This window comes from Sinocyclocheilus grahami, unplaced genomic scaffold (assembly GCF_001515645.1).
Source record: "Sinocyclocheilus grahami isolate Dianchi unplaced genomic scaffold, SAMN03320097.WGS_v1.1 scaffold863.1, whole genome shotgun sequence".
Lineage (NCBI taxonomy): Eukaryota > Metazoa > Chordata > Actinopteri > Cypriniformes > Cyprinidae > Sinocyclocheilus > Sinocyclocheilus grahami.
In genome coordinates this window covers 718,522-739,855 of record NW_015506042.1, presented here as the reverse complement: position 1 = coordinate 739,855, position 21,334 = coordinate 718,522, and the positions used below count along the sequence as shown (strand labels likewise).

Here is a 21,334-nt window from a genome sequence, read left to right as displayed (position 1 = left end):
TTTGGTTTGCTGTCCGAGGAGAGGGCTCCAAGCATGGAATATAGCCCGAACTTAGAGAACTTCCCCATATCCCCAAGTTGGGATAAGAATAGTTAGGATTGAGGAGTTGGGGTGGAGGAGGGATGCCAGAAAACCATTATTGGACAGAGGTGAGTTGGCTGTATATACTGTATATATTTACTATCGTGGTATTTAAGTTGATTATCTGAACGTGCTCCACCTGTGCTGAATTAGTTGATTATCTGAACGTGCTCCTCCGGGACTTTAATAAAACATAATTTAGTTTTATAGCTTGAATAAAATATGAACACATAGGAGAAAATGAATAATAAACACAGCCCTTTCTAATCTTTCATTTTGCCTTGTTGTGCCATTGCTATTATTAAATTAAAATGTATTACATTAATTTCACTGAAAGAAAAAAGTTACACTCAAGACATTCGGTTACTTTTATGATTACATTATGTTTGTTATTGCTTTGTTGACTTCGAAATTGAGCTTGCTTGCATAGAATGTGCGCATCCGGGGTGCTATACTTCTGAGTCGTCCTAGACAAAAACAAAAAAATTTGTGAGCATGCATGCAAATTTGAGCTATTCCTTTGATATAAAGAGTGCATCAAATGAAAGAATACAGATTATTTTAAAACTCTGATCATTATGAAATAGTCTATTTTGTTTTAAACACAAATCTGAAACATAAAGAGATTCAGAATATAGTGACATTGACTGCAGTAAATGAATATCCAAAAGGTCAGGTACCTCAGCTGTGAGATGTAGGGCAGACACTGAAGGAAACTCATCACTTCTCTCTCTTCCTCTGAACATCCTCTCAGCTCTACTGGTTTCTTCTCTGATTGGAGTTTCAGCACTTCCAGGAGGATTGAGCTCTTTCTCTGTGAGAGATCTATGCTCCAGACATCAGCTGACTGGAAAACTGACTGTAATGCTGGAAGAAAACTCCTGCCTGTTTGAGTCTCATAGTTCTTCACATGTGAGCAAAGATCCAGCAGGAAATCACTCTTTTTAATTCTGTATGTCCTTTCATTAGGACAAGAGCTGTAGTTGCAGACTGATGATAACAGTTTCAGCATCTGCTCTTCTGTCTGTGTCTCAATCTCTGCTGCTTTAATGAAGACTTTCAGAACAAACTGCACTGCATGACTGCTGTTCCAATTATAAAACCTGTTTCCAAAAGAAAATTAAATTGTTGTATGAATAAACATTTAACAAAACTCTGAAGGGAGTCACACACCGGATGAGATACAACACTGTTCAAAATCCTGCCACACTACAGTGCCACACACTAACATAGTTTTTAATAACATTACATTAAATTTGTCCCAAACTTTCATTAATGTGCATACAGACTGTGCTGCAAGGTAACATTTAGTTTTAGGGTTAAAGTATAAACATATAGGGAAAAATGTATAATAAACACAACCCTTTCTAATCTTTAATTTTGCCTTGCTGTGCCATTGCTATTATTAAACTAAAACATATTACATTAATATTACAAAAACATGAAAAATAGTACAAATAAATGCATGACGGACAAGAACCATGCTTCATAATCAGATGCAGTCAAAAAAAGTGAAGGCTGATTTTAAAAAGATTACAATTTAATAAAAGTTTAACTGGCATTGATGACATTTATTAGTAGGTTACATTACGTTGGATTCAGGTTTACTTGTGTCGTTATGGCAGCTTGTTTCCGCCATGGAATAAAAAATAAAAGTAATTTGCAGCTTTTTATCTTACAATTCTGACTTTTTTTTCTCAGAATTGCGAGATATAAACAATGCGAGTTATAAACTTTATAACTCACAAATCTTTGCATTGTGTTTAGCTGTATCTTGCAATCCTGAGAAAAAAAGTCAGAATTGTGGAATAAAAAGTCGCTATTTATTTATATATTAATTATTTCTTTATTTAGTGGAGAAAACGAGCTTCCATAGGAAATAGCACACAAGGTGGGAGTATTGCATTTTATTATAGCAAGAGATCCATGATGATGATATTCTGCTTTGTTCAATGATGAGCACCAATATATTCTTTTAACATTATATCAAATGTTGCAACAGCTGACATGAGGCCTGTACAAATCCTTAACTACTGATTTTACATGTGTTCGTTTGTAAATAAAGGCTAACACAATTTAATCCACAGCACACACGTCTCAACATTACGATATAGAATAGGACAAAAGCCTGTCTGAGTCCTCTCTGTGTAGTCTACCACTTTTACACATGCTCCAGCTACATTTTTATTTCCATACTTTTGAATTACTTCGGTATAAAACAGTTTAAAATGACCCAAAGACGCAGAACCTTTATTATACAACTCTTAGACAAAATGGCGGATGACAACAGTTTCCAAGCTGGGATTGGTTAATAAAATGTTTAAGGTGGGGCTTAACAAAGGTGTATTTGCATGCACATTTTAGATATCTATAAAGGCATTTTGACTAGTCACATTGTTAATTCCAGATATCCACATTGAAATTCTTCCTAGTCACAAAGCTAAATGCAGATATCTATGGCAAGCCGTTTTAGCATTAAATACTCCTTGCTGTACTAGTCATAATTTAGTTTTGACTAGTCAAAATTCCAATTCCAGATATCTATTCTGCAATTTTGACTCGTCGTAATTGGAATTAAGATATCTACAATGTGATTATGACTAGTCATTATATGCACTGAAGATATCTACAATGTTATTTTGACTAGTCATAATATACATTCGAGATATTTACAATGCTATTACGACTAGTCGCATTGTTCCATTGACTTCCATTGGAAAATATTTTCGGATATCTACAAAATAGTTTTGACTAGTATAAATTGTAATTAAAGATATCTATAATTGATTTTGTACTAGGCATAATTCTAATTAGAGATATCTCAAATTACAATTCTACTAGTGATAATTAAATTAGAGATATCTCTAACTGAATTAACACTAGTCAAAATTATAATTCAAGATATCTCTAACTGGTGTTTGACTAGTCATAATTATATTGCAGATATCTTTAATTCATGATTTCTTAAAGATATCCAAAATACATTTGTAGATATCTGAAAGTAATTTATTACTAGTCAAATTACAGTTGTAGATATCTTGAATTGGATTTTTGACTAGGCAAAACTTAATAAGAGATATCTTGAATTGGAATTCTTCCTAGTCAAAACTTATTTAAAGATATCGGCAATTTAATTATGAATATCTCAATCTAATTTTTGACTAGGAAGATCTTTCTTTGGAGATATCTCCATTTAGCTTTGTGACTAGGAAGAATTTCAATGTAGATATCTGGAATTAACAATGTGACTAGTCAAAATTCCTTTATAGATATCTAAAATGTGCATGCAAATGCACCTTTGTTAAGCCCCACCTTAAACATTTTATTAAAGTCATAAAGTATTTAGAGATATCTCTAATCCGATTTCTTACTAGTGCAATTATAACTGCAGATATCTCTAATTGTCATTGTGTCTAGTTGAATTATAATTATGACTCTTCAAAATACAATTGTTCCTATCTTAAATTATATTTACGGATAGTCAAAACTTTTAAATGCTAAAAAGGCTTGCCATATAAAATATCCCCAGCGTTACTCGTCGTAATTGCATTTTTACTAGTAACAATTCAATTAAAGAGCTCTACAATTAAATTCTTACTAGTAACAATGCCAGTTAGAGAGCTCTCTAAATCAATTCTTAACTAGAAACAATTATAATTAGAGAGCTCTCTAATTTAATTACAGAGCTCTGCAATTGCATTCTTACTAGTAAGAATTGAATTAGAGAGCTCTCTAATTGAATTAGAGATATCTGGAATTGTATTTTTACTAGTAAAAATTAAATTAGAGACTTCTAAAAACTTGTATTCATTAGATGCAAAACAGATTTGCAACTACACCCATTTGCCTGTCCAATTCCCGCCTGTGGTGATACACTTCAAAATAAAAGCCCCATAAGCATGAATTGATAGCATTGTCATTGTGTCAGAATGACCATAAGAGTGAGATGACAGTTTGCAAAGGTTTTGTTTTAATATTTAATCACTTCATTAATTCACACCTTTATATTATTATTAATATTATTAATATTGTTATTTCTTTATTTCAGACCCTTAGGTCCATATCACAAAAAATAAAATAAAGAGTATTTGAAAATACTTTACCAGACAAAATATCACCTTTTTGTGTTTTTATGCAATGTAACATGCATGCAGAATTTGAGCTAGTGCATATTATAGGATAATTAATAGGTTAATTGTCACTCTTGACAAAAAGTGTTTTAAAATTTCTTTTTTTTTTTTTGGTCAGACATTAGGGGGGAAAAATTCAATTGTGGTGTATTTACATTATTTTGGTGTATTTTTACCGATAAGCTTAATTAGGCGATGTGTTTTTGTGCTGGGAACGTGGTTTTGGCCAATAGGTAGCAGCACGACTCTGTCTTACACTCTTAAAAATAAAGGTGCTTCACGATGCCTTAGAAGAACCTTTTTGTCTAAATGGTTCCATAAAGAACCTTTAACATCTGAAGAACCTTTCTGTTTCACAAAAGGTTCTTTGTGGTGAAAGAAGGTTCTTCAGATTATAAAAAGGTAAGAAAGAGATGGTTTCATGGCATCGCTGTGAAGAACCTTTTGAAGCACCTTTATTTTTAAGAGTGTACTGAGTGATTCATTTAAAAACACAGATTAATGCAAGTACCAAACATGTCTCTCGGAGACGCACAACAGTTCTTTTCCATCTTTGTTTGGAACTATTTGTGTTGGTGAATCAAAAACTGACAATAATGTATCCAAAATGTATCTCACTTGTATTAATTTCTTGGTTGTTGAACTGTTTAAAATCAACATCACATTCACGATCATGCTCGTGCGCTAATATTCGGAAAACGCCACTCTTGCTTGCAAGACATTACTTAACTATATCAGATGTTATAAATATAAAAAACAAATACTATATTTTTGCCCTCATAACTATAGTGGCATTCTAACTGCATTCTAATAGGCTTCATCATCCAGTAAATGCCTCTGTTAACTTAACAGTGCAGGACCCAGCCTCAGCATTATTGTGTGAGTGGATAATGCGAACAAGGACCTTACAAAGCTTAACAAAAACAGGTATTTTACAACCAATAATTAAATATGCATATTGCTGAGAATACATTTATATGCATGTTTTCTGTGCAAGTGTGAATTCACCTTTAAAAATAACTTACAGTAGCTACATAGACTACCTACATTTCTTCTCTGTAAAGCATAATCATTTTATAATGATTTTAATCAATACATAATAATACTTAATAGATCATTAGAGCCTCAGCGCTGCCATTCATCATTAAAAGCTGCTTGAGGCCCCATTTTCTTTTTTTAAGATTTATTTTTGCCATTTTTGCCTTTATTCCTATAGGACAGTATAAGTGATTTGGGGGGAGGGGGTGCGGGATCAGAAGGGTCCACGAGCCGGGACTCAAACTCAGGATACCCGTAGCGCAACGATGTTATCGACAGACTGTCCACAAGGCTATAGGGACAGACAGTCACCCCTTTTAGGAATATGCATGAGACTCAATTATCATAATGAGGTTGCGCTGAAAAGAGAGCTCTCTAATACAATTCTTACTAGTAACAATTCAATTAGAGATCTCTGTAATTGAACAGCAATTAATTAGAGAGCTCTATAATTCCATTCTTACTAGTAACAATTTAATTATAGAGCTCTCTAATTAAATTATTACTAGTAAGAACTAAATTAGTGAGCTCTCTAATTCAATTACAGAGCTCTGCAATTAAGCATATCTTTAATTTGTTTTTTTACTAGTAAAAATTTAATTATAGAGCTCTGTAATTGCATTTTTACTTGTAAGAATTAAATTAGAGAGCTCTCTAATTGCAATTGTTACTAGTAAAAACTAAATTGTAGAGCTCTCTAATTGTAATACTTACTGGTAAAATTTAAATTGTAGAGCTCTGTAATTAAAATGAATGAAAAACAATGGAAACATATGACTATTAAAACTTCATTTGTAGAGCTCTGTAATTGAAATTATTACTAGTAAGAATTGAATTAGAGAGCTCTATAATCATAATTGTTACTAGTAAGAACTGAATTAGAGAGCTCTCTAACTGGCATTGTTACTAGTAAGAATTTAATTGTAGAGCTCTCTAATTGAATTGTTACTAGTAAAAATGCAATTACGACGAGTAACACTGGGATTATTTTAAGATAAAACGGCTTGCCATATCACTAGTGGCAATTAAACTGTTGATATGAAGAATTAAATTGTTGATATAAAGAATAAATCTCTGTACTAGTAACCATGTGATTACTGATATCAAAAATAAAGTTTTTTTAATAAGAACTGTATTTCGGATATGTGAAATTGTAATGTCAACTAGTAAGAAATCAATTCTTGATATCAACAATTAAATTTGAATGGCAGCCTATGGTGATTACTAGTGAAAATACAAGGTTACAGATATCAAGAATTATATTTTTTACTAGTTGAAATTTAATTCCTGATATCAATAATTAGCATTTAACTAGTGAAAATGTAATTGTTGATATCAAGAATTAACATTGTTACTAGTGGAAATGTATCTTGATATCAAGAATAATATTTTTTACTAGTAGAAATTTAATTGCTGATATTAAGAATTCAATTTCTGCGAGTGATGATGTCATTGTTGATATCAAGAATTAACATTGTTACTAGTGGAAATGTATCTTGATATCAAGAATAATATTTTTTACTAGTAGAAATTTAATTGCTGATATTAAGAATTCAATTTCTGCGAGTGATGATGTCATTGTTGATATCAAGAATTAACATTGTTACTAGTGGAAATGTAATTGCTGATATCAAAAATAGCAATTGTTACAGATCTACAGGTGCATCTCAATAAATTAGAATGTCAAGGAAAAGTTAATTTATTTCAGTAATTCAACTCAAATTGTGAAACTTGTGTATTAAATAAATTAAATGCACACAGACTGAAGTAGTTTAAGTCTTTGGTTCTTTTAATTGTGATGATTTTGGCTCACATTTAACAAAAACCCACCAATTCACTATCTCAACCAATTAGAATGCTTCATAAGACCAATAAAAAAAAAATTGTGAATTGTTGGCCTTCTGGAAAGTATGTTCATTTACTGTACATGTACTCAATACTTGGTAGGGGCTCCTTTTGCTTTAATTACTGCCTCAATTCGGCGTGGCATGGAGGTGATCAGTTTGTGGCACTGCTGAGGTGGTATGGAAGCCCAGGTTTCTTTGACAGACCAAACAAAGTAGTTTTGCTTTCACAACGAAACACACGGTGGCCTAGCGTGAGTGGAAGCCGCAGCCTAGCGTGAGCAGAGGCGGTATTCTTCAGCGGCAACCACATGTGACGACCCCAGGCTGGACTTCGCTTCGTCCACGATGAAAGCCGATCCGGCGATCGCAAAGTTGTAGTATTTCCTCAGCAACCAGCACAGATCAGCTCTAGGCATGACGAAGCAGATATCGTCCTCTTTTGGAAGGCCAAACTAAGTAGTTTCGCTTTCACAACGAATCACACAGTGCCTTCACGACATGGCGGCGGAAACAACAATATTACAGCGAGAATAAAAGTTACGCCTTACGTTATGCAAATCTTCCCAGATAGTGACGTAGGTATGTGGGGGCGTGTTAGAATGAGCCGTTTTAGGTAGGCGTGGCTGACTCTTAACTTTTATAAAGAATATCTCTTTGGATTTGAGACTTTAGTCTTTGCAACTTTACAGATCTTCTTTATGCACCAAGAGCTTGTAACACTCCAAAGAGAAAGGAAACATTTAAATCGCATCATATGACCCCTTTAAAGCCTCCTTCGTCAAATCCGCCGCCTCTGCTCACTCTAGGCCACCGTGTGTGACGCTGTTTCATTGTGAAAGCGAAACTACTTTGTTAGGCCTTCCAAAAATGGACACGACTAGAAATCAGTGGTTAAATTGTATTTACAACACTGTTCCAGAACACTTCAATCCAAATATTCAGATGTGTGCAGCACATTTTATGGAGGACCGTTTCCTGATCCTGGGAGAGTAGACTACAATGCCAGCTGTTCTGACTCAAAGATCGTAAGTATGGTTTTTATATTTAAAGAGTTTTTATATTTTATATACTTAAAGCGAGTTTTTTGGGCAGTGTAGAGTAGGGCTTGTTGTTTGTCATTTCTCCGATTACAAATGCAGACATGGTTTTAGGTTTACGCAGCGTGATGCAGTATAAAAGACAGTATAAGTCATTATAATCCATAATTATGTCCCCACTGGATGCAACGAATGCCTAGTTTATAATGGGTTTTCATGTTTTTGAATCATCGCTCCGGCCTGACAGGGCATCATCACAATATGGTAAGGGGCGTAATATTTCCGTCACCCGCTTGAGGTATTCGGCCAATCACAATGCACTGGATAGCTGGCCAATCACAGCACACCTCGCTTTTTTAGAACGATGAGCTTTGTAAAAATCTACGCGTTTCAGAAAGGCGGGGCATAGAGGAGAAACAATAATGTACAGTATGTGGAAAATAATGTGTTTTTTAACCTTAAACCGCATAAACACATTTCATTACACCAAATACACAAAATAATGTTCTTATTAGCAGTATCATATGCCCGTTTAACATTTTAACTAATAAAAATTTAATTGTTGATATCAAGAATTCATATCCTGAGAATGAATGAAAGTCAAAACGTCTTGCCATAGAAAACTGAATTGTTGATATCACGATTTAACATTTTTACTAGTGATAATTGAATTGTTGATATCAAGAATTCCTATACTGTGAAGGAATGAAAGTCAAAACGGCTTGTCATAAGTTACTTTTACGATCACATATATAATGTTAAATTTGTTATTGTTTTGTTGATTTCAAAATTGAGCTTGCATGCATAGAATGTGCACATCCGGGGTGCTATACTCCTGAATCATCCTAGACAAAAACTCAAAAATTTGTGTGCATGCATGCACATTTTAGCTTCCTTTGTTATGAAGAGTTTAATAAGTGCATCAAATGAAAGAATAAAGATACATTTAAAACTATGATCAATATAAACATTCTATTTTATTATAAAACAAATCTGCAACATAAATAGATTCAGATTCAGAGTAAAGTGACATTGACTGCAGTAAATTAATATACAAAGTTCAGGTACCTCAGCTGTGAGATGTAGGGCAGACACTGAAAGAAACTCATCACTTCACTCTCTTCCTCTGAACTTCCTCTCAGCTCTACTGGTTTCTTCTCTGATTGGAGTTTCAGCACTTCCAGGAGGACAGAGATCTTTCTCTGTGAGAGATCTATGATCCAGACATCAGGTAACTGGAAAACTGACTGTAATGCTGGAAGGAAACTCTTGCCTGTTTGAGTCTCATAGTTCTTCACATGTGAGCAAAGATCCAGCAGGAAATCACTCTGACCAAAAGGATCATACTGATCAAAATTGAAAGGGAAGGTTTTGTAACTGCACACAGTTGACAGAGTTGTGAATCTTGTTCCTGTATCGGTGTCACTTTCTACTGCAGCAACACTGAGATTCAGCAGGAATCTTACTGCAGACATCTTTTCTTTATAATAAAATTCCCCAAAACTGATAATATACAAACAAAAATGAAACACTTAATTCATTAGAGAAAACTTACATCACATAATATAATACTTTACATCCTACACAAATAAATAATTCAGCAAGAAGACCCAGGGCTCTAATTTGAAAATATCTTAACTGAAATGCAGTGCTATATGGTATGTCATTTGTGCAAAGTCTGTGGGTATGAAAAAGGAGGCTGGAAATTTTCTTGGACGTACCCAGTAAGTCTTAAGACCTATTCACATCAAGAATGATAACTGTAACTACAAAGTTTTAATAATCACTCTTATTCTATGAGAATTGGTAAGTCCACACCACAGTTATAGCTATAACATAGAGGAACGATATCATTAGAATCACTTTCAGAATGATTTTTTTCCCAGCTGATGAACGATAAAAACATTGACAGCCAATCAGAATCCACCTGACATTAAAGAGCTTGAGCATTTAAAGGGGTCATATGATGCAATTTAAATTTTTCCTTTCTCTTTGAAGTGTTACAAGCTCTTGGTGAATAAAGATCTGTAAAGTTGCAAAGACTAAAGTCTCAAATCCAAAGAGATATTCTTTATAAAAGTTAAGAGTCAACCATGCCTACCTAAAATGCCTCGTTCTAACACGCCCCCACATGTCTACGTCACGATGTGGGAAGATTTGTATAACACTGCCCAAATGTTCATGCAAAGAAAGAAGGCGTAACTTTTATTCTCGCTGTAGTATTGTTGCTGCCATCATGTCGTGAAGATTTTGTGTGTTTCGTTGTGAAAGCGAAACTACTTTGTTTGGCCTTCCAAAAGAGGACGATATCCACTTCATCATGCCTAGAGCTGATCCGTGCTGGTCGCTGAGGAAATACATCAACCTCGCGCTGTGGATCGCCGGATCGGCTTTCACCGTGGACGAAGTGGAGTCCAGCCTGGGGTCGTCACATGTGGTTGCTGCAACCATTCATTGTCGAATCCGCCGGCCGCACCGTTCCTCACTCTAACCTGCCGACCTCCGCTCACTCTAGCCTGCAGCCACTCACTCAAGCCCGCCGTGTGTGATGCTGTGCGTTTCGTTGTGAAAGCGAAACTACTTTGTTTGGCCTTCCAAAAGAGGACACGACTAGAAATCAGTGGTTAAGTTGTATTTACAACACTGTTCCAGAACAGTTCAACCCAAATATTCAGATGTGTGCAGCAAATTTTTTGGAGGACTGTTTCCTGATCCTGGTAGAGTAGACTACAATGCCGGCTGTTCTGACTCACAGACTGTAAGTACGTTTTCATATTTAAAGGATTTGCCACTGATGTTTCAAACGCCAGTTTTGAGCAATGTAGAGTAGCGCTTGTTGTTTGTCATTTCTCCGATCACAAATGCAGACATGGTTTTATGTTTACGTGGCGCGATGCAACACATAAAAAGACAGTATAAGTCATTACAATCCGTAATTATGTCCCCACTGGCTGCAACAAATGCCTCGTTTATAATGGGTTTGAATGTTTTTGTTTCGTCGCTCCGGCCGGGACACGGCATCACAGTATGGTCAGGGGAAGAACATTTCAGTCACACGCTTGAGGTATTCGCCAATCACAACGCACTGGATAGCTGGCCAATCAGAGCACACCTCGCTTTTCAGACCGATGAGATTTGTAAAAATCGACGCATTTCAGAAAGGCGAGGCATAGAGGAGAAACAATAATGTACAGTATGTGGAAAATAATGTGTTTTTTGAACCTTAAACCACATAAACACATTTCATTACACCAAATACACAAAATAATGGTCTTTTTAGCAGCATCATATGACCCCTTTAAAGTGGCAAGCGACAAAACGGCATCACTCGCTTATAATAAACAGAACATTATTGTCTGTTGGTGTGGATGTTAGTATAATTATTCTTATAGTAATAATTATTGGTGTAAGCGAGCCTTTATGCACAAGTGGACTGGTGAATTCACAAGCACAAAGCTTGAATTAATTTGGTAAAGTGTAAGAGTTTATTCCCTGTAAACAATAGTGATATAAATGAAGTCAGTCCATTCATAAGAAGTGAATGGAGTGAAAGTGATTCATTAGAAGAATAGAAAAAACTGTCTTAAGACTTGAATAGCAGGCACTCCTTACAAACACATGAAAAATATGGTGCTCATCAGGACTAACTGGATGTTGGCTCCATTAAATGATAGAGAATGTAAGTATAATTAAAGGGATAGTTCACCCAAAAATGAAAATTTTATGTTTATCTGCTTATCCCCAGGGCATCCAAGATGTAGGTGACTTTGTTTCTTCAGTAGAACACAAACTGAGATTTTTAACTCAAACCGTTGCAGCCTGTCAATCATATAATGTAAGTGGATGGGAATCACAGCTTTGAGAGTCATAAAACATACACAAACACAAACAAAAGTGTCTGAAATGTCCTGAGCGCGTTCGCATCTTCTTCTTCAGCTTGCGTGTGAGGCATCTTCTTCTTCTGCTTAGGCTGAAGAAGAAGACGCGAACGTGCTCAGGACAGTTCAGACATTGCGGTGAAAATCAGAGGTAAAAACCGATATAAATACTGTTCAGTTTCTTGCACAGACCGATCGTTTTGTGTCTTTACACATCAATGTATCATCACGAGCCGCAGGGTTTAATTTGATTTTGTTTGTGTATGTTTTATGACTCTCAAAGCCGTGATTCCCATCCACTTACATTATATGACTGACAGACTGCAATGGTTTGAGTTAAAAAATCTCTGTTTGTGTTCTACTGAAGAAACAAGCAGATAAAAATCTAATTTTCATTTTTGGGTGAACTATCCCTTTAATCATATTGATCTACTGACATACACCATCATGACTTGTGTTAACTGTTATTGTCAGCTACATCATTTAGCACATATATTTTGGTAGCATCTGCTGGTGAAATCTACAAGGTTAATCTACAAGGACCTCCCATAACTACACCTATAATTTGTGCTTGTACATCTACAGATATGGTGAGCACTCACACCCACGGACAGTTGTAAGTTGCCCTGCATGAAAACTGCTGGATTTAAACTTGGATTTAGGTATTCACACAAAAACGAGACAAGATTTAGTGAATGGTCAGAATACATCACCGTATACCTAACACTGATAAAAACAGAGCCCATAATCTAACAACACTCATTAACACCTGAATAAATGTTCCAACTTATACAGAAATCATATTTCACAATAACTGTAAGTTTCCAGAGATTCTCTTACCTCAGCTGTGAGATGTAGGGCAGACACTGAAGAAAACTCTTCATTTCACTGTCTTCCTTTGAATATCCTCTCAGCTCTACTTGTTTCTTCTCTGTTTGGAGTTTCAGCACTTCCAGGAGGACAGAGATCTTTCTCTGTGAGAGATCTATGATCCAGACATCAGCTGACTGGAAAACTGACTGTAATGCTGGAAGGAAACTCCTGCCTGTTTGAGTCTCATAGTCCTTCACATGTGAGCAAAGATCCAGCAGGAAATCACTCTGATCAAAATCATCATACTGATCAAAATTGAAAGGGAAGGTTTTGTAACTGCACACAGATGACAGAGTTGTGAATCTTGTTCCTGTATCTGTGTCACTTTCTATTGTAGCAACACAGAGATTCAGCAGGAATCTTACTGCAGACATCCATCTTTCTTGATTATAAACGTCCCCAAAACTGATAACATACAATCAAAAACAAAACTCTTCATTAATTTGAGACAACTTACATCACATAATACAATACTTTATATCCTACACAAATAACTAATTAAACAAGAAGACCCAGGGCTCTAATTTGATAATGTCTTAACTGAAATGCAGTGCTATATGGGATGTAATTTGTGCAAAGTTTGTGGGTATGAAGGAGGAGGTTAGGAGTTTTCTTGGAGAAACCAGTAACCCTTAAAGGAGACATATTATGCCCCTTTTATGTAATATAAGTCTCTGGTGTTCCCAGAAAGTGTTTGTGAAGTTTCAGCTCAAAATACCCCACAGATCATTTATTATATCATTTTGAAAATGCCTATTTTGAGTGGAAGCAGAATTTTTTTTTTCGTGTCTGTCTCTTTAAATGCAAATGAGCTGCTGCTCCCCGCCCCTTTTCCAGAATAGAGCTGCGCCATTACAGCTTGTACCTGCTAAAAACATGTTTTGGTTCTGACTCGGTACCGTTTCTAGGCATAGGCGAGCTAGGCGGTCGCCTAGGGCGCCACCAGTTGAAGGGGCGCCAATGAGCACATGTACTGGCACTACATTTTAGCAGAGGCGGACAGTAGTGAAGTATTTTTACTCTGTGGTAAAAGTACTTTTCAGGTGTTTGTACTTTATCAGAGTGTTTTTCTTTAGAAACTTTACTTCACAACATTCCAAAGCATAATATTGTACTTTTACTGCACTACGTTTCATATTATATATCATTTAATACTTAATTACATTAGAAATATATTACTTTCTTACTTTTACACAAGTATTAGGCAGTATTTGTGGCAATTGATAAATCATGTTGCGAGATTTTTCCAAAAGGTGTGTGTTTTTGCGCCAATGCATAAACTTCAACAGCCAATTAAAAAATATTGGTACAGTAAATTCACAAGATCAATACATCCTTTATTAAACCGCTTCGTTGAGTTTAATGCATCCTTAAGGAGGTGTCGAAATGCTGAATCAATTCATTCACTTCTAACAATACTTAATGGGAGCAGCGTATAGAGGCCAAAGCGTCACGTTATTTAAAGGGGAAGTTCACACGTTAATGAGTAGCAAAGGATTAAGTAGCTGCATTGATTACTTTTATGCCACTGATCAGGCTTTTATATGTAGTTTGGGGTAACAAAGGGTTTATTAGGTTTGACTGAAATAATGCAATAACTGACACTTTAAATCAATGTTTCAAGCAACAACAACAAAACAATTGAACAAAAACAGATAAAGACAAAAAGTATCCATTGATAATATCTAAACATGTATCCAAATAATAAAATAATAGTAATAAAATTAATTTATGTGTGATTTATGTGTAAATTATGTGCAGTGTCTTAGCTACTAGGGATTGTTACATAGGGCTATACAGGCATCTAGTGGCAACACAATGATATTACAGATAATAAATTGTGCAAAATGTTTATCTTCACAGTCCATTTACAAATAATGAATTCAGATTTGTGGAACTCACAATGCGTTGAATCTCCACAAATTAGTGTCGTTACTGTGACAACCAATTTGAATGTGACAAGAAACTGGTGTCTGAAAAGAATATATATATATAGTTTTCTGAGTGCACACATCTGAAGCACACGGACAGAAAGCGGCTGTCACAGCATGTGAGCACTAAACTAAGTTCTCATTCACAAACAAGTTTACGTTAAAAACACACATGAGTTACAAAAACAGTCGGTTATGTCTGTGAAGGTAAACAGCTGGGAAAGAAATCGTATGTTTATATTAGATCTGTGTGGCAGCAGCAATATGCTGTAAATAAATCAATAAATCCACTGTTCTCTTGTTTCCTTTGAGGCTGGGACTCTAAATAGTGTTCTGTGCTCGTCTGTGCAGCCAGAGACAGAACAGTTGCATGTTTTGCTCAAACTTTCGCCATGGCATTAGAACTGGTACACTGTTGTTGCTTGCGAAATCAAAATGATGGCGCCTTGGGTGGAAACTTACAGATTAAGGGGCAGCAAAATTATAATGAGATCCCTTTACAACGTCGTAAGCTAAATCAGATGTGCTCGTTTTTTCAGACGTTTGCAGAAAAAGGCTTACCAAAAAAAAGTTACTGGGTTAATCTTTTTCACGTTTCTTTGGTTGGTAGATGCACCGGGGACCTGATTATAGCACTTAAATCCTGGAAAAGTCAGATTTTCATGATATGTCACCTTTAAGGCCCGTTCACACCAAGGATGATAAATATAACTAAAAAGTTTTAATAATCGTTGTAATTCTATGAGAATTGGTAAGTCCACACCACAGCTATAATGATAGTGTCACAGAGGAACGCTGTCATTAAAATCACTTTCAGAATGATTTTTTCCAGCTGATGAACAAAAACATTGATAGCCAATCAGAATCAGAGCTTTTATTCACCAAGGAATTTATTTTTTTTCAGGAGCTCTTGGTACATACATAAATACATGCATACATACAACCCTCTACATTGCAAGTAAATCACTCGCGACAAAATCTTTACACATTTTCAGATTTTACTCAATAGTGTGTGAGTTGTAGTTTAAGTATAAGCTTAGCACCAATATATTTTAACTTGCCGAACACTCTCTGACTGAGCGCTTCAGAGTTACACTCAGAGTCTCACTCTCCGTCAAGAGACTGTGCTATTTTTCAGTTCATCTGAATAGATGTGCAGCGCACCTGTGTTTGATGTACCGTAAACTCTAGTATGAACGAGCATGACTCGCCGTTGTGTTGTCTCATATACACACAGAGAGAGAGAGAGAGCGAGAGAGAGAATTGGTGCGCTACATGTAAACGATATTCTTTGTTGTATTTTCCTGTCAAAATAACAGAGTTCCTTTGGAATTTTTCAGCTTTTAAGAACTGCCGCTTTCTCCGGTAGTGGGCGGAACTAATGCGCAGACAGCAATCACATAGGCTATAGAAGCACGGAAAAGTCCAGTAAATCAATGAAATAAGATGCTAAAGCTGATGTTCCGGCAGAGTTTCTGCACGAGGAAGATGGCGTACAAGATCAAGCTCAGCAGGTGCTCAGCTCTGAGAGACTTGCCACGGATATAACGAAACACATCACCAGCGTCATGGATGAAAAGTTCGCTACCTTCCTAAGTCAACTGCAAGATATCGCAAACAAAATACAATATACAAAGCGCATCAATGAGGTTGAAACCCGAGTATCTGGAGCAGAAGACAAACTAGCATCGACCAAAATAAAGCTAACGAGCGCTTAATTGCCTAGATGAACTGAAAACCAAAGTGGATGATTTGGAAAATAGATCAAGATGAGACAACCTGATCATCCTAAACTTTCCCGAGGGGGTGGAAGGAGCTAATCCCACCAATTACTTCCAATCCTGGATACCCACCTTTCTCGGATTAGAGGAGAAGATGGAGATAGTTCGTCTGGATCATGCTCACAGATTAGGGAGACCCAGTTCGCAGCTGCCTGAACGCCTGGGGCGCTGTCCGAGGCCAGTGATAATGAATCCACATTATTTCCAGGATAAGGGCAAGGTTTTGAACGTGGCGAAATCCAATGGCCCGCTGCATTTCCAGGGCAACGACATCTCTTTTGTGCAGGACTTTTCCCAGTCGGTGCAGCAAAGAAGGCAGAGCTTCAATGCGGTTTGCGAAAAGCTCAAGAAACTTAATATAAGTTTCGGAATGTCTTTCCACGCAACACTGAGAATTGTTCACAATGGCTGCACGATTTTTTGTGACACTTCAGGGAAAGAGGTTGATTTTCTCACTAAACTCGGGGACTCCCATGCAGTGATCTACGGTCTGTCGGCTTAAACGATATGATGCATGGATATGTTCTGATTATAACAACAATATTATAATGTTATTGAGAACTGGTTTATATGACTTTACCTACTTGTTTTATAGTTTTATGTTTGTGGAATACTGTGGATAATATGTTTTGTTGCAGCAAGTTGGAAGTTAGGTATTTTTATTGAGGGGTATGTGAGTGGAGAGGTTTGGATTTGGGTGGGATATTTCAAGTTTAACTCTTTCTAACTCTTTACTCCAGTAACAGGTTCCCTGGTCTACTGAGGTAGAGGTGGTTCATGTTTCTGTTCCTTTCGGGGTTTTTTTAGTTGCTATTGCATTTTCGTGACATGGTTGTTATATGTTCTGAATTTTTTTTCTCTCTCGGGGTTTCATTGGGAGGGAAGGATAGTGTGCAGCCCATCAATTTCAGATGGGCTTCCTGCCTGTTTTTCTAACAACAGCAACTTTGTTCACTATTGTATTATTATTTTATGAGTGATCTTAAAATGCTGACTCTAAATGCGAAGGGGATGAACCATGTGATCAAGTGCAAAAAGGTGCAGTCCTGGCTGAAAAAGAAAAGGTACAAGTAGCCCTTTTACAAGAAACCCACTTAAATGACAATGAACATGCCAAATTGCAATGAGAATGGGTGGGCCAAGTATTTTTCTCCTCTTTCAAATCAAACAGCAGAGTTGTGGCTATATTACTTCACAAGCACTTCCTCTTTAAGATAGAAAAAATTATTAAAGATAAAGAGGGTAGATATGTGATTGTCTTGGGCTACCTCTATGGAGAAATGGTCACATTAGGATCTGTGTATGCCCCCAATTCTTTACAAAATAAATTTTTTGCTTCATTGTTAAGGGACCTGGCATCCTGCTCCAGTCCATTCACTGTTTTGGGTGGCGACTGCATCATGGATGCTGATTTGGACCGTAAAACCACTTCTGCCAGCTAATGACAACAGAAAATCCAGGGCATTAAGAGACTTATGTAATTATATTAATCTACTTGACATGTTGAGACTTTTACAACCCAAGGATAAAGACTTCACTTTCTATTCAGCTCCACATAAGTCTTTTTCAAGGATTTTTTTTTCATCTAGATTGGCATTGGATAGAACAATGTTATGTCATGTGATATTGGACTAAACTCCATCTCAGATCATGCACCGTTGACTGTAAAATTTGAACCCCCTTTAGGGATCCCTCTTGTAAAATCTGGAGGCTTAATTGCTCTCTGCTTACTAATACAAAATTCCTAGATTATTTGAAGGCGCAATGGAACCTTTTTTAAGAAACCAACAATTTACCTGATGTCTGCCCCTTAATTTTATGGGAAACAGGCAAAGCTTTTTTAAGAGGCACTATTATTTCATATGCTTCGCCATAAAAGAAGGAGACTATAAAGAAGCAGGCAGAACTTGAATCCAAGATTGCAGGATTACAATCTACAAACTGGGGAGACTGTTGGTAAGACTGGTTAAAGTAGGGTGACCATATGGGCCATTTTTAAGGGACGCACCCTTGCCAGGATTTCTGTATTGCCTAACATACTGTATCCAGGTTTTGGCTGTTAGCACTGTGCAAATCGATCGTTGTATGACATTATTTCACGAGAGCAGAGCAGACGGCTCCTTATGCTTTCAAATCGCTCTCGTGGTACTTTGGTGTCATACGACAATCGGTGCACAGCTTCAAGTCGAATGAACGAACAAACACGTGTGCGTATTTGCATTGCTTTGATCGTTCTCACCTTCTCACGCGCGGCACACCACGATTGGTCGATTATGAACAATACTTGCATGTTATTGGTCAAACTACTTTGGATATTTTAGGCAATATAACAATCCTGGCCAGGGGGTTCATAGGGATTTTATACAAGAATTCTCTGAACTGTTATCTGCAATTGTCCCCTCTTTTGACACAATTTTAATTTTGGGGGAATTCAATATACAGTACATATGTGTTTTCTGTTGGTAATCTGATTGTTTTTACCGTTTTTTCTGATCATAAGACTTATTTTTAGCTCTAATTTTCCATGTGATGTCTTAAGTAATATTTCTGTTCCTGTCGCATCTCGTGTACTCACTCCTTACACAGCTAGTAGTGTTTCAGCAGCTTTTGAGGTTTCCCCTTTACTTACTTTGTTTGAATTTCCCTGTCATAGTATGGATTTAGAAGAGTTGGTTAATCAGTTCAACGCTTCTTGTTCTGCTATTTTAGATGTTGTGGCTCCTTTCAAGGCTAAGAAAAACAAAGTTAAATTACAGCCCTGGTTAAATAGTACTACCCGTGCTCTCAGGCAGGACTGCAGGTGGGCTGAACGTAAATGGCTTAAAGATAAATTACAGGTCTCTTATGAGATTTTAAAGAACTGTCTGAATGAATATCAAAGGGCTGTCAAATTAGCTAGAGCAAATTATTTTTCTGCCATTATTTCCAGAAACTGTCATAATTCTAGAGTACTTTTTTCTACTGTAAACACTGTGCTCAATCCTGTTGCCACCCCATCACTCATTCCTTCTGCTGATATATGTGAAGCATTCTTAAAAAAAATTTATTGGTAAGGTCGCTGGAATTAGATCTCAAATTTCATCTGCTAGCAATGAGCTGATCACTCCTGCCGATCCTATTAATCAGTTGACAAGTTTTTTGCCTACTTCTCTACAGCAGCTTAAAGATATAATTGCGCATATGAAGCCTACTAGGTCTCCAGGTGATGTCATTCCTTCTTCTTTGTTTAAGAAGGTTTTTGACACTATTGGTCCAAGTATTCTGACTATTTTGAATAGTAGTCTGTCATCTGGTGTTGTTCCCGCTAGTTTTAAGAATGCTGTTATTCAGCCCCTCCTTAAAAAAATGGTTTAGATCCCTTTAACATTAGTAATTTTCGCCCCATTTTGAAGCTGACTTTTATATCTAAGATATTGGAAAAAATTGTGTTGGAGCAGTTAAATGTTTTTTTAAAGAGGAATAATATCTTAGATAGATTCCAGTCTGGTTTTAGAGCCGGCCACAGTACAGAGTCTGCTCTTTTGAGGGTCTCCAATGATATCTTAAGAGGTGTTGACTCTGGGAGTTGTGTTGTTCTAATTTTGTTAGATCTTACTGCAGCACTCGATACAGTTGATCACGATATACTTATTGATCGTCTCAAGAATCATGTTGGTGTTCAGGGCTTAGCCGTAAAATGGTTCTCTTCTTATCTGAAGGATAGGACTTTTTCAGTCAGTTTAGGTGATTACTCTTCTTCTACTGCTCCTCTTGTCTGTGGGGTTCCTCAGGGCTCTATTTTGGGACCAATTTTATTTTCTCTGTATATGTTGCCATTGAGATTAATTTTTGAAAAATGTGGGATTTATTATCACTTGTATGCGGATGATTCACAAATTTACGTACCATTGAAACAGGATCATAAATGTGCTTTGCAGTCTCTGCATCAATGTCTGACAGAGGTTAAGTGCTGGTTAGCAAATACTTTTCTTCAATTGAATTACAATAAGACAGAGATGATTTTATTTGGTAATAAGGGTTATGTTAATGACATCTATGACTGCCTAGGGCAGTTTCCTGGGAAGAAACTGTCCTGTGTATAAAACCTTGGTGTCATCTTTGACTCTGAGCTCAAATCTGACCGACAAATTAATGCTGTTGTTAAAAATAGCTTTTTCCATCTAAGGTCAATATCAAAGCTGAAGTCCATCCTCTCTTTTGAAGATATGGAGAAGGTTGTTCATGCTTTTGTGTCATCTCGTTTGGACTATTGTAATGTGTTGTATCTGGGTTTGAATCAGCTCTCTCTCTCTCGTTTGCAGCTTGTTCAGAACTCAGCTGCCAGACTTTTAACAAGTACAAAGGGGAGAGAGCATATTACTCCTGCATTAATCAAACTGCATTGGTTACCTGTACGATACAGAATTCATTTCAAAGCGTTGCTGTATGTTTATAAGGCTGTGCATGGTCTATCACCTGTGTAGCGTCTGGACGACTCAAACACACAATACATATTTTGTTAGCTAGATTTAACAAATACTCTGTAACACCCCAGGAAGCAGAACAGGCCCCTGGTTCTATAGCAATGCAGACACCCGATACATTTACGACCTCCTGGAATTTAGGTGAAGAAAATCGCTTCCTTGCCCATAAGGAAGCGATTTACAAGGGAAGGACTTTTCTTTGCTAATTAATTAATAGGAAAACCTTTCTTTGAATGAACACACATGATCCTTCAGGTCATTGGGTATATTATTGT

At 36.5% G+C, this 21,334-nt stretch overlaps 1 protein-coding gene across 1 annotated transcript in view; it reads right to left on the bottom strand.

The window, feature by feature from the left end:
* The window catches only part of LOC107563228 (uncharacterized), a 24,095-nt gene extending 10,830 nt beyond the window's left edge, over positions 1–13,265 (bottom strand). Inside the window, exons 1-3 of the mRNA XM_016248040.1 lie at positions 12,852–13,265; positions 9,202–9,636; positions 762–1,184 (exon numbers count right to left, since the gene is read on the bottom strand). Of these exons, the coding sequence (XP_016103526.1) occupies positions 762–1,184; positions 9,202–9,636; positions 12,852–13,258 (1,265 nt within the window). The 5' untranslated portion in view covers positions 13,259–13,265. The remainder of the gene's footprint in view (positions 1–761; positions 1,185–9,201; positions 9,637–12,851) is intronic.
* Positions 13,266–21,334: the final 8,069 nt, after the last annotated feature.